Genomic DNA, 13,449 nt, shown 5'->3' with positions numbered 1-13,449 from the left:
GAAGATGGGGTGGGTATGGAAGTGGCGGTGGGTGGTAATAAAGGATCCTCAGTTCATGGAGAGGGTCACTGAGGTTCAGAAGAAAGCCCCAGTGACTTGCTCAAAGCCGCCCAGCCGGCCCCAGCGGTTTGGGGCAAGGAGTAAGACGGAGGTAGAAATGAGGATGTGCTTCTTCTCCCCGAGGCTGAGGGAGCCAACCTAGAGCTGTCACTCCGTGGGGGAGTTGTCTACACTCTGAGTTGGGACTCAGGGACCCTGGTCGCCCAGCCTCCGGTCACATGTCCCGGGGAGGGGGGTCTCTGACGTCACGAAACTGCTGCTGAAAGGTGAAGGCGGGAGATCAGCGAGGCTGCAGCCTGTGGGCCTTCATTCAGTCGTATTTATTGAGCGCTTACTGTGTGCAGAGCACTGCATGTGTGGTCGGGCCTGGATGCGGCTGCCTCCTTGCGCAGTGGGCGGGGGTAGGAGTGGGAAGGGAGAGCTGCCCGACTGTGTGTCTGGGGAGTGGGTTTGTATGTCTAGGCGTTGGTGACTCTCTGTCCCGGGACATGTTGAGCGTCTGTGTTTGTGTGATTGTGTGTCCGGGGAGGAAGTTGTAGGGGCGTAGGGGGACCCAGACGATGGAGGAGGGTGGGTGCCTCTAGAGGTGTGTGTGTGTGTCGGTCCAAGGAGGAGAGTGGTATCTTCGTAGATGTGACTGTGTGCCTTTGTCTCCCCGGGCTGGGTCTGCATGTGACACAGGAAGTCGGTGGCCCCAAGGCTGAGGTGAGTATAACGGAAACTGCAGTCGAGGGGGAGTTGATCTGGGTCTCTCCGTCTTTGTGTTTCTGTCTCGCTCTCTGCGTCTCTGACCCTCTCTCCGTGCCTGCCCCTATTTCTGTGTCCGTCTCTCCCGCTGTGAGGGGGTGCTGACTTCTGGCGGCCCTGCCCTCCCTCCTTCCCAGCCTTTCCCGGCCCCATCCCGGGGCCCCGACTTTCCCAGCCACCCCTACTCAGAGCAGCTGGAGCCCCCGGGATTTCCACCCCGGGTGGAAATCTCCCTACGGGCCCCCCCAAACCCCCGCAGGGCCCGCCCCCCATCTGAGCCCCTCCTGCTCCATCTCCCCCTACCCCAATTCCAGCCCTTACCCCTGACCCAGCTCCTGCCTCCTTCCCTCCAGGCCCGTCCCCCTGGCCCCCGCTCCATCCTCTCAGCCCCGCCCGGGCCCCAGGCGTCCCGTCCCCGGCGGGCAGGTGTCCGGTGGCCTGGGCCATGCTTCCCGGGCGGTGGAGGCGAGGGACGGAGCTCCGAGCCCTGTACGCCTACAGCTACGTGGGGTCGGAGGGGCAACCGGTGGCGCTGGCCGAGGGGGACCACTTCCACCTGCTGCGCAAGACCAACGCGGACTGGTGGCTGGTGCGGAGGCCGGGGGTGGCCCGGCCCGACCGCACGCTCTTCGTGCCCGCCGCCTACGTGGTGGAAGTGTCCGGGCCGGGCGCCCCGCCGCCCCGCCCTCAACGCTGCTCCCTGACCCCGGCTCACCTCGCCCGGTCCCCGCTCCGTGAGTCTGCTCAGCCCCCGGCAGCTTAGGAGAGGGTTCGGGGACGGGGGACACGGAACCGGGACCGGACCGGTGGGTTAGCTCTGACCTCGGGCCCCCCCCAACCCCAACCTCGCCTCCAGAGCCCGAGGTGATCCACCGATCGCTGGAGGAGCTGGACCGGACTCCGTCCCGCGAGGCCTCCGCCCCCGGGGCTCGTGCATCCCCCGGCCCCGGCCCCGGCCCCGGCCCCGGCCCCGGCTGTCCACTCCAGCCCTGGCCTCAGAACGATGGACTGACCGCGCCTGGCTCCCACGGGGTGGGTGAGATCCCGCAGCACCCTTCCTTCCCGGGTCCCGGACCGCGGCTGCTCAACCTCTTCCGCCACCTCCCCGCCTCCCCGCCTGAGGTCTCAGCCCATCTCCTTGCTGCCCCAGCTCTCCCCCGCCCCCACCCACCCGTGTCGCCGCCCGAGGTCTCCCCCACATACCCGCCTCCCCGCCTGAGGTCTCAGCCCATCTCCCTGCTGCCCCAGTTCTCCCTCACCCCCACCCACCCGTGTCCCCGCCCGAGGTCTCCCCCACATACCCACCTCCCCGCCTGTGGTCTCAGCCCATCTCCTTGCTGCCCCAGCTCTCCCTCACTCCCACCCCACCCGTGTCCCCGCCCGAGGTCTCCCCCACATACCCCCCCCCCCGCCTGAGGTCTCAGTCCATCTCCCTGCTGCCCCAGCTCTCCCTAGCCCCCCACCCACCCGTGTCCCCGCCTGAGGTCTCCCCCACACACACTCGCCTCCCCGCCTGAGGTCTCAGCCCATCTCCCTGCTGCCCCAGCTCTCCCTCACTCCCACCCACACCGTGTCCCCCGCCCGAGGTCTCCCCCCACGTACCCGCCTCCCCCGCCTGAGGTCTCAGTCCATCTCCCTGGTGCCCCAGGTCTCCCTCGCCCCCACTCACCCGTGTCCCCGCCTGAGGTCTCCCCCGCATACCCGCCTCCCCGCCTGAGGTCTCAGTCCATCTCCCTGCTACCCCAGGTCTCCCTCCCCCCCCCCCCCGTGTCCCCGCCTGAGGTCCCCCCCCACACACACACCCGCCTCCCCGCCCGAGGGGTATCAGCCCATCTTCCTGATTGCCCCAGCTCTCCCTCACCCCACCACCTCGTGTCCCCGCCTGAGGTCTCCCCTTCCCCACCCCACCCCCGCCTCCCCACCTGAGGTCTCAGCCCATCTCCCTGCTGCCTCAGCTCTCCCTCACCGCCACCACCCCGTGTCCCCGCCTGAGGTCTCCCTTCCCCCCCCCCCCCCCCCCGCCTCCCCGCCTGAGGTCTCAGCCCATCTCCCTGCTGCCTCAGCTCTCCCTCACCGCCACCACCCCGTGTCCCCGCCTGAGTCTCCCCTCACTCCCACCCACCCGTGTCCCCACCTGAGGTCTCAGCCCATCTCCCTGCTGCCCCAGCTCTCCCTCACCCATCTTTTCCAGGACCTCAGCCCCGTTATTCCTCCCCTAGCCTGGGGTTAGGTCTCCTCGACCCCCCTCTCGGATGGGGGGGGGGGGGGGTCCCGGCGGTGGCGGGGAAGAGGCAGAGCCGGGAATGGGGCGCGGAACCTCCGGACCCCTCTCCGCTTGTTCCCCTTTCCTGTGGGCGGGGGGTGGGGGAGGGAAGTGTGCAACAGGAAGCGAGGGCGGAGAGGGGCAGGGCAGGGGAGGAAGGGGGCCCGGGGCTCAACGGCCGGACTCCCGGGGAGACCCCAGGCTGGAGCCGGAGGGTGGAGCCGGGGCAGGCCGGAATCAGGGGCCCGGAGGCCGGGTAGACGGGGCCGGGGGGAGGATAGAGCGGCTGGGGTTCGGGGCGAGGGGACGGCCAGGTGGGGGGGGGAAGGGGGAATAAGAAGGCGGTGATGACAGGAGCATTGGGGGGCGGGCAGGAGAGGGGAGGGGGGTGGAGCTGGGAGGGGGAGGGCTGGGGCCGTGAGTAGGCCCGAGGGGGACGCAGAGCTCAAGGGCGGTTAGGACGGAGGAAGGGGGCGCAGGGGCTGGCCGGCGGGAGGGGGAGCCGGGGGGGGGGATAGACTGTGAGCCCACTGTTGGGTAGGGACTATCCCTATATGTTGCCAATTTGTACTTCCCAAGCGCTTAGTACAGTGCTCTGCACATAGTAAGCGCTCAATAAATACGATTGATGATGATAGGGGCGGGACAGGCCGCGGGGTCTGGGCTGGGGGGGAATGGGGACAGGAGCTAGGGGCCGTGGTCAGGCCAGGGGGTGGGCCAACCCCCCGGGGGGGCAGGACTGGGTGTCGGGCTGTGGCAGCCCCCCGGCTGACTGTCTGTCCCGTCTGTCCGGCCGGCCGTCGGTCCGCCATCTCCGGCCCCCATGGCCCCGCCCAGGCCTCCGCCTTCCCCCGGTACTGTAACCTGGTAGAGCTGCACGGCGGCCCTCGCTCCCCGCCCCCCGGGCCCGCAGGCCCCGCCGAGTCCGTCCACCCGCCCCTGCAACGGCTGGGCAGCTGGGACCTGCTCCTGGATCCCGCCTCGGCCCGCCCTTTTCTACGTCCCACTCGCAGACTGGACGGCGCACGTGGAAGCCTCCCCGGAAGGGCGCGGGACTCAGTAAGCCCCGGCTCCCCGGGAGCAGAGGAGGAGGAGGAGGAGGAGGAGGAAGGCAGAACTGGACCCCGGGGACGGGGAGTCCGTTCGGGGGACGTTTCAGAGATCGAGGATGCATTTGAGGATGCTCAGAGTCTCGGGGGGTGGGGTGGGGGGAGGGAGAGGGGGTTCATGCAAGAGTCTGCTGCCCCTCCCTCAGGGCCTCAAGCCTCCATGGAAGAACCGCCAGCCCCCCGCCGAAGGGAGGCGGACGGCGCCGCCGCCCCCCCAGTCCGGCGTGGGGACCCCAACAAGGGCCGATGCCCCACAGCTCCGCGGACTCGTCTACCCTTCAGGTTAGATGCAACCATCGCGCGGCCCCCACTCCCACCCTCCCCGCGAGGGCTCTCCCCACACCGTAATCCCCCAGGGCCCGGAGCCCCTTCCGTCCAAAACTGTGACCCTCCCGGGACCCCCCCACGCTCCGGTCGTTGTGAGCCTCCCCCTAGGAGCTCTTGCTTCCCGCGACCCCAGCCCCCCCCCCCCGTGCCCGCCCCCACCGGATCCCCGGACCATCCCGCGTTGTGAATCGTCTTCTCGAGCCGCCAGGCCCCGTGAAGCCCCTCCCGTCTCCCCTCTCGTCCCCCAGGACTGGTCCTCAGCTCAGGTTCCCGTGGGCCTTTGCCCAGACTCCTCAGGTCAGCGACCCCCTTCCCCAGGTCCTGGACGACCCCCACCGTGAGTGCCCACGCCCCCTTGCCACGCCGTGCCCAGGGCGCCCGGACCGCGGGCAGACCGAGTGGGCAGGCCTCGGGGTTACTCCATCCTGGTCCATTTCTCCCCGCAGGACGGTGGAGAAGTCGGGAAGCCTCAACAAGACCAAGATCGCTGAAGGGGGGGCGCAAACTCAAGTGCGGGGGCCCCCGGGGAACGGGGACGGGGGGCGGGGCGGGACTTGGGTCCCACTCCGGTGCACCCCCGCGCTTTGTCCATACCTCTCAGGAAGAACTGGACGACGGCCTGGGTGGTCTTAGCGGGGAACAGTCTGGTCTTCTATAGGGATGCCCCGGCTTCCTCCCCAGCCCTGTGGGTGATGGGGCGCGGGGCGGAGGGGCTTCTGGGGGTGGGGTCGTGTGGGAAAGGGGACGATGTGGGATGAGGGGGGTCTGCCGGGCGAGGGCGGCTTGGGCTCCGGTGGAGGCCGCTGCCGGAGGCGCATTCGCTCGCCCTCGCCCGGTCCAGGGCCCCGCCCGCAGCCGGCCGGAGAGCAGCGTGGATTCTCAGAGGAGCCGCCTTGGGGGTCCCGGCCTGACACCCTGACCAGTCGCAGGAATGTGCTGCACGTGAGGCATCCCCCACCTGTACCCCTCCCAACAATCAATGAATCAATCAATAAATCGTAGTTATTGAGCGCTTACTGTGTGCAGAGCACTGTACTAAGCACTTGGGAAGTACAAGTTGGCAACATATAGAGACAGTCCCTACCCAACAGTGGGCTCACAGTCTAAAAAACACACCCCACACACCCCCCCCCCCTCCTCCAGAGCCGCCGGGGCCGGGCCCCGGGGCCCCCCGCACGGTCCCTCATCCCGCACCCCCCGGCCCCCAGGTGGCGGACGGTGCCGGGACACGAGTTCTGTTGCAGTCCCGATAACGAGGCGGAGGTCCGAGACTGGAAAGTGGCCCCTGCGAGCGGTCATCACCCGGCTGGTGAGGGGAACGGACGGCGGGGTGGATGGGCCGGGCACGGGTGGAGGCGAGCGGGGCCGGGGGGTGCGGGGGGTACGGGGGCCGGGGCCGGGCGAGCTCACCCCGCCCGGTGGGCCTCCCTGGCCCCCAGGAGCGGGAAAACCCCGTAGAGCTACGGCTGTCCGGAGCGGGGCCGGCCGAGCTGAGCGGGGCTGAAGAGGACGACGAGCTGGAGCCGGGCCCGGAACGGCCCCCGGAGTGGCCGGGGGCGCGGAGCCGGGGGAGCTGGAGGGGCCCGGGTGAGGGCCGGGACCGGGACCGGGGGCCGGGGCCCTGGGAAATGCGGGGCGGGGCATTCTGTGGGAGGGCCAGAGGACGGGAGGGGATCCCGGACGCCAGCGCCGGGGTCTCCCTGACCCTCGCCTCCGGGCCCCAGGCCGGAGTCAAGTCCGGAATAAATTGAAGCGACTCATTGCCAAGAGACCGCCACTGCGGAGCCTGCAGGAGCGCGGGCCTCCTCCGAGGTGAGGGCTGGGGGAGGGGGGAGGGGGGAGGGAAGGGGGCGCCTACCTGGGCCGGAGGGGAGATCCGAGGTGGGGGCTCGGGAGGGGAGAGCCAAGGAGGTCGGAGGAGATCCTGAGTGAGGGGAGGGGAGGGCTCGAAGGTTTGGGACGGGGAGGAGAGGGATGAGCGGGGTGGCCCAGGGGAGCCCACGTCGCCGTTCTTACTGAGCGCCCCGACCCCAGACCAGGTGTTTGGCTGCTCCCTGGAGGCGCTGTGCCAGCGGGAAGGGGGGCACGGTGCCCAACTTCGTGCGGCTCTGCGTCGCCCGCCGTGGGACAAGAAGAGGTGCCCGCGGCCCCGGGACCCTCGACGCGCCTCGACCCTCCCCCCCCCCCCCCCCCCCAGGGTCCTGCCTCTCTCCAAAGTGCTTCTTCCCAAGGGTCTCCCTCCCCACCAGGCCCTATCCTGGCACCACAGACTTCTTCCTCCGGTTTCCCCGTTCCCCCCGGGGTCCCTCCCCTCCCAGTTACTCCCGTGACCGCCCCCCCCCCCGCCCCCAGGCCTGGATGTGGACGGGATTTATCGGGTGAGCGGGAACCTGGCGGTGATCCAGAAACTGCGATTCCTGGTGGACAGAGGTAGGGGCTTTGGGGGCGCTGGGATCGTGGAGGGGAGGGTCTGGGAGCCGTGGATCGGGGGGCAGGGGGGGCCCCTCCGCTCCCGTCACCGACCTCTCCTCCGTTTCCGGCAGAGCGAGCGGTCACCTCGGACGGGCGCTACGTGTTCCCTGAAAAGGCGGGACAAGGTTCCAATTCCAACCGGCCCCGCGGACCCCCTCCCTCTGCTCCCCGGCCCCGCGGGCCCCCTCCCTCTGCTCCCACTCCCCCTGGCCCTCTCCGCTGTCCTCGCCCCTTCCCCCTTCCACCCGCCCCCCGCGAGCTGGCCGGCCCCGGTGCACCCGTGCAGAGGGCCCGGTTTTGGACCTGGACCGTGACGAGTGGGAGGACATCCACGTGGTGACGGGGGCCCTGAAGCTGTTCCTGCGGGAGGCTGCCGCAGCCCCTGATCCCCGGGGCCGCCTGCTGCCTGCCCTGCCGCGAAGCCCTCGGGTTACCAGGGGGGTGGAGAGGGGCGCGGAGCTTCGGTAGCGGGGCGGGGGAGCCGGAGGGGGCTCCTTTCTTTGCACTCACCTCTCCTCTCCTCTCCTCCTTCGTCTCCCACCCAGGCCTCCCTAGCAGCGGACCGCCTGGCCCAGCTCCGACAGGTCCTGGCCTCCATGCCACCAACCAACAGGGAACACGCTGGCGCTTCCTCCTGGAGCACCTGCGCAGGTGGTGGGGGGGGGGGGAGGGGGACGGGGCCGGGGGGACCCGCGCGGACGGGAGACCGGGGGCTCCGGCAGGGGGTCCCCCCAAGTGTGACGCGGAGGGGCCCTGCCCCCAGCAGGGGTGGTCGTTCGAGCCCGGACCCAGAACCGTATGACGCCCGCTGAATCTGGGGGATCGTATTCGGGCAAGACGCTCCTGCGGCCGGAGGCAGGAGGCCGCAGACCCCGCCGCCCACCGCCGCCCTCTACCCCAGCCAGCTGGTCGAGCTGCTGCTGACGGACTTCGGACAGCCTCTTCCCCGACCCCTGAACCGCAACAACTCGGGGCCCCCACCCCCCTCATTCGCCCCGGGGGAGGAGGTGACCCCGGGAGGAGCGGGGTGACCCCCAAATTGCTCACCTCTCAATCCATCAATCGATGATATTTATTGAGCGCTTACCATATGCGGAACACTGTACTGAGCGCTTGGGAGACAATTCCAACAGAGCTGGGAGACATGGTCCATGCCCATAAGGAGCTCACAGTCTACAGCGGGAGACAGTCATGAAAATAAATTAAGGACACGAACGTAAAAGGCTGAGAGAGGCTGAGCGTGGGGTGAATATTGACTAATTAAAGGGCGCAGACCCCAAGGACAAGGGTGACGCAAAAGAGGGATATAGGAATTGGGGGGGATGAGGGCTTAGTCAGGGAAGGCCTCTTGGAAGAGATGGGCCTTCAGTAAGGCTTTGTAGGTGGGGAGAGTGGTGGTCTGTCGGATGTGAAGGGGAAGGGAGTCCCAGGGCAGAGGGAAGATGTGAGCAAGGGGTCAGCAGCGAGATAGTCCCAAGACGGTAAACTCATTGTGGTCAGGGAACGTGTCTACCAACTTTGCTATATCATAGTCTCTCTAGAGCTTAGTACAGTGCCCCGCATAAAGTAACGGCTCAATAAATGCGATTGATGATTGAGAAACAAGATCAAAGTTCAGTGAGTGATCTCTCTCTCTCTCTCTCTCTCTCTCTCTCTCTCATTCCAACTTCATTGATGGTGGAGGGTGGGGTCTGGCCTTCCTAGTCCCTTGTCTTCCCCCAGTTCCCCAACTCCCAGCCCCTCTCCATGCTGGACATGGCCCTCTTCTGTTACTGGATTAAGAAGATTCAAACTCATTCTTTTAATCCAGGAACTACCCCCTCCCTCTCCACAACTGCCAGGACATGAGTAGCCAACCTAATTAGAAGATATCACTGACGGGGAGTGGGGGAGTGTGTGGTTGTGGGCCTGAAAAGGGGCAATGTGGAGGCCTGGGGCATGGCCACATTGTGCACCCACAAAGCCTTTCCTTGGATCATCATTCATTCATTCAACTGAGTTTATTGAGCACTTACTGTGTGCAGAGCACCATACTAAACGCTTGGGAAAGTACAATACAATAAACAGTGACATTCCCTGCCCCCAGTGAGCTTACAGTCATGAGCCGGGGAGACTGACATCAATGCAGATAAATAAAATTATAGATATGGACATAAGTTCCTTGGGGCTGGGAGAGGGGAAGAGCAAAGGGAGCAAGTCAGGGCAATGCAGAAGGGAGTGGGAAATGAGGAATAGTGGGGCTTACCATCACCACAACTGGTGGAGTTTTTGCTTTTGCCCCCATAAGGCGCTGGAGTTGAAGAAATGATCAGACAGTGATGAGCCGGGGTCAGAGTGTGCGACGGGACAGTGTCAGCTGGGGGGCAGGGGGAGGCTCTCAGGGGGTCCATGATTGAGGTTGGTGCAGACACTTACAAATGGGAAAACAGGGCAGTCAATCAAGCAAGGAGAGAAAAGAGGTGATGGTGGCTCTGAGAGAGAGAGAGACAGAGACAGAGAGGGAGAGCAAGAAAGATAGACTGAGGAACTAATCAGAAATGCCATCTCTAGTTCTCAGCCAGGTCCCCTGGGGAGGGGGAGGAAGGAAAGGAAGATGGGGGAAGGGAGGGGAGGCAGTATTGGGCAAAGGGCCAGCTTGGACTGGGCTGAATTGGACTGGACTGGATTGGAGCTGGGTACACTCTCTCGGTGGCTTTTTTTTTAATGGTATTTGTTAAGTGCCTGCTATGTGTCGAGCACTCTATTAAGCACTAGGATAGACCCACATGGGGCTCACAGTCTTAATCTCCATTTTATAGATGAGGTAACTGAGAGGTTAAGTGGCTTGTCCAAAGTCAGCAGCAGAGAAGATAGCGCAGATCTGTGTTGTTCCCCCACAGAGACCTCCAATCTTTTGACCCCATCCAATTTTCTCAAGTCATCATGCCCCATTTAGCCTCCAGACCCAAACTACCTCCCTTGACGACCAAATTGACATTCTCGACACCACCCTCTCTACTGAACTCGACTCACTTGCTCTCCTATCCTTTCGTTGATCTCGTACCACTAACCCACAGCCTTGGATCACCTCCACAGTCGGCTTCCTTCACTCCTGTGCACGAGCCACAGAGCGCTGCTGGTGGAAATCTAAATATCAGGCTGACCTCATCCATTTCAAATTTATCTGCACGTGCTTTAACTCTGCCCTCTCTTCTGCCAGACAAAATTATTTCTCCACCCTTATTGACACCCATGCCTATTGCCCTGGCCAGTTGTTCCAGACATTCAATTCCCTCCTCAAACCCCCTGGCCCCCCACCCCTCGGCTCCTCCCGTCCCTGGTCCCCCCAGTGACCTGGTCACCCTCCGTTATTGAGAAAATTGAAACCACTGGGCATGATCTCCCTAAATCTCCCCTGTCCCTCCCCTGTCCCTCCCCACTCTCCTGCCCCTTCTTCAACTCTCCCATCTTTCCCAGTAGTATCTCAAGAGGAGATCTCCTGCCTTCTCTCAAAATCCACCCCCTCCACCTGCGCATCCAAACCCATCTCATTGCACCTTATCAAAACACTTGCCCCTTCCCTTCTTCCCTCTCTAACCACTGTCTTCAACCGTTCATTCACCAATGGCTTCTTCCCACTGCTTTCAAACACGTCTATGTCTCCCCTATCCTAAAAAAAAAAAAACCCTCCCTTGACCCCAAGGCTCCTTCTAGTTTTCATCTCATCTTCTTCCTATCATTCCTCTCCAAACTCCTTGAGCGAGTTGTCTATACAAACGGTCTCAAATTCCTCTCCTCCAATTCTCTCCTCGACCCCCTTCGATCTAGCTTCTGCCCCTTCACTCTGCTGAAACCGTCCTCTCAAGGGTCACCAGTGATCTCCTTCTTGACAAATCCATCAGCCTCTTCTCCACCCTAATCCTCCTCGACCTCTCGGCTGCCTCTGACACTGTCTCCCATCCCCTTCTCCTGAAAACGTTATCCAATCTCAGCTTCAGTGACGCTGTCTTCTCCTGGTTCTCCTCCTATTTCTCTGGCCACCCATTCTCAGCCTCTTTTGAGGGTTTCTCCTCTGCCTCAAATCCCCTAACTGTGGGGATCCCTCAAGATTCAGTTCTGGGGCCCTTTCTAGTCTCCATCTACACACACTCCCTTGGAGAACTCATTCACTCACATGGCTTCAACTACCACTTCTGTGCGGGTGATTCCCAAATCTACAACTCCTCTGATCTCTGATCTCTCTCCCTCTCTGCAGTCTCACATTTCCTCCTGCTTCTCTCTCATTCAGCCCATATAGTCAATCCGTCAATAAATCTTGTCCATTCAACCTTCATAACATCACAACTTCTCTGTGCCTCAGTTATCTCATCTGTAAAATGGGGATTGAGACTGTGAGCCCCTCGTGTGACAACCTGATCACCTTGTAACCTCCCCAGCGCTTAGAACAGTGCTTTGCACAGAGTAAGTGCTTAATAAATGCCATTATTATCACCAAAATCTGCCCTTTCCTCTCCATCCAAACTGCTATCATTTTAATACAATCATCGCTTATCCTATCCTGCTGTGATGAGTGTATCAGCCTCCTTTCTGACCTCCCTACCTCCTGTCTCTCCCCACTCCAGTCCATTCATCACTCTGCTGCCCGGATCGTTCTTCTACAAAAACGTTCAGGACACGTTTCCCCACTCCTCAAGAAACCCCCGTGGTTGCCCATCCACCTCTACATCAAATGGAAACTCCTTACCAATGGCAGCAAAGCACTGAATCATGTTGTCCCCTTCTACCTCACCTCGCTATTCTCCTACTTACAACCCAGCCCACACACTTCGCTCCTCTAATGCCAACCTTCTCTCCGTACTTCAATCTCATCTATCTTGCCGCCGACCTTTTGTCCACGTCCTACCTCTGGCCTGGAATGCCCTCCCTCTTCCTATCTGACAGATAATTCCTCTCCACTCCTTCAAAGCCTTATTGAAGGCACATCTCCTCCAAAAGGCCTTCCATTCATCCATTCATTAATTCAATCATGTTTATTGAGCATTCATTCATTCAATTGTATTTATTGAGCGCTTACTGTGTGCAGAGCACTATACTAAGCGCTTGGGAAGTACAAGTTGGCAACATATAGAGACGGTCCCTACCCAACACCGGGCTCACAGTCTAGAAGGGGGATATATTGATATATATGATATTGATAAGCAGACACATTCCCCACCCACCACGAGGTTACTGTCTAGAGGGGGAGACAAACATTAATAGTACCTAAGTGCTGTGGGGCTGAGAGGGGGCATGAATAAAGGAACCAAGTCAGGGAGTCTCAGAAGGGAGTGGGAGAGGAGGAAACGGGGGATTAGACAAGGAAGGCCTCTTGGAGGAGATTTGCCTTCAGTAGGGTTTTGAGGCGGGGGCGGGGGGGGAGTAATTGTCCATCGGAGGGGGGGCATTCCAGGCCAGAGGGAGGAAGTGGGAGAGGAGTCATTGGTGAGATAGAAGAGATAGAGGTACAGTGTGAAGGTTAGCATTAGAGGAGTGAAGTGTGCAGGCTGGGTTGTAGTAGGAGAGAAGCGAGATCGTGTAGGAGGGGGCAAGGTGACTGAGTGCTTTAAAGCCAGTCGTGAGGCGTTTCCCCATTTGGCCCATTTATCCATTCCCCCCAGCCCCCCAGCACTTATTTACATATCTGTAATTTTATTTATTTGTATTAACATCTGTTTCCTCCTCTAGACTGTAAGCTCATTATGGGCAGGAAATGTGTCCATCATACTGTTATATTGTACTCTCCCAAGCGCTTAGTTCAGTGCTCTGCATACTGTAAGCACTTGATCAATACGATTGACTGACCGGTTGGTGGAGCTGGGATTAGAACTCAGGTCTTACGACTCCCAGGCTCGAGGTCCTCCACAAGGCCACACTGCTTCAAAGAGGACATGGGGGTCTTTCTTGGTCTAGACTCCAGAGGTTGGGCACTTTCTTCTCCGCACCCCTGCCCCTGCCCAGCCTGGTCACTAGCCTCGGTGCTCTGCACACAGTAAGTGCTCAATAAATGCGATTGAATGAATGAATGAATGTTCTGGCTAGTCTCCAAGCTGGAGGTGACACACGGCCGGGGCAATCAATCAGTCAATCGTATTTATTGAGCGCTTACTGGGTGCAGAGCACTGTACTAAGCGCTTGGGAAGTCCAAGTTGGCAACATATAGAGACGGTCCCTACCCAACAGTGGGCTCACAGTCTACCGGAGCAGCCATTGAAAATGAAGTGTCCTCCAGGAGGGGGCAGACAGACCCAGAGATTGATGGATGGAGAGACAGAGTCTCGGTGACAGTGACACGCACACACGATGTCAATGTGTGAGTGGGATAAATAATAATAATAATAATAATAATAATAATAATAATAATAATAATGGTGATGGTATTTGTTAAGCACTGAATATGTGCCAAGCACTGGGGGAGATTACCAGGTTGTCCCAGGTGGAACTCGGAGACAGTGA

At 61.6% G+C, this 13,449-nt stretch overlaps 1 protein-coding gene across 1 annotated transcript; it reads left to right on the top strand.

Annotated features, from left to right (window-relative positions):
* Positions 1–1,252: 1,252 nt before the first annotated feature.
* ARHGAP9 (Rho GTPase activating protein 9) lies at positions 1,253–8,062 on the top strand. The gene is given in 29 exon segments (XM_038752075.1): positions 1,253–1,541; positions 1,664–1,843; positions 2,056–2,192; positions 2,354–2,493; positions 3,808–4,274; positions 4,326–4,461; positions 4,755–4,847; positions 4,953–4,998; positions 5,000–5,016; positions 5,108–5,195; positions 5,348–5,407; positions 5,410–5,453; positions 5,715–5,790; positions 5,792–5,815; positions 5,946–6,093; positions 6,231–6,304; positions 6,306–6,318; positions 6,541–6,584; positions 6,586–6,643; positions 6,859–6,936; positions 7,050–7,103; positions 7,265–7,347; positions 7,349–7,442; positions 7,534–7,595; positions 7,598–7,625; positions 7,742–7,833; positions 7,835–7,864; positions 7,866–7,910; positions 7,912–8,062. Coding segments are annotated over 29 exon segments (2,724 nt in total). The 3' UTR covers positions 7,936–8,062.
* Positions 8,063–13,449: the final 5,387 nt, after the last annotated feature.

The sequence above is a fragment of the Tachyglossus aculeatus genome, chromosome 10 (assembly GCF_015852505.1).
Source record: "Tachyglossus aculeatus isolate mTacAcu1 chromosome 10, mTacAcu1.pri, whole genome shotgun sequence".
Classification (NCBI taxonomy): Eukaryota; Metazoa; Chordata; class Mammalia; order Monotremata; family Tachyglossidae; genus Tachyglossus; species Tachyglossus aculeatus.
This window is presented reverse-complemented; position numbering and strand designations above follow the sequence as displayed.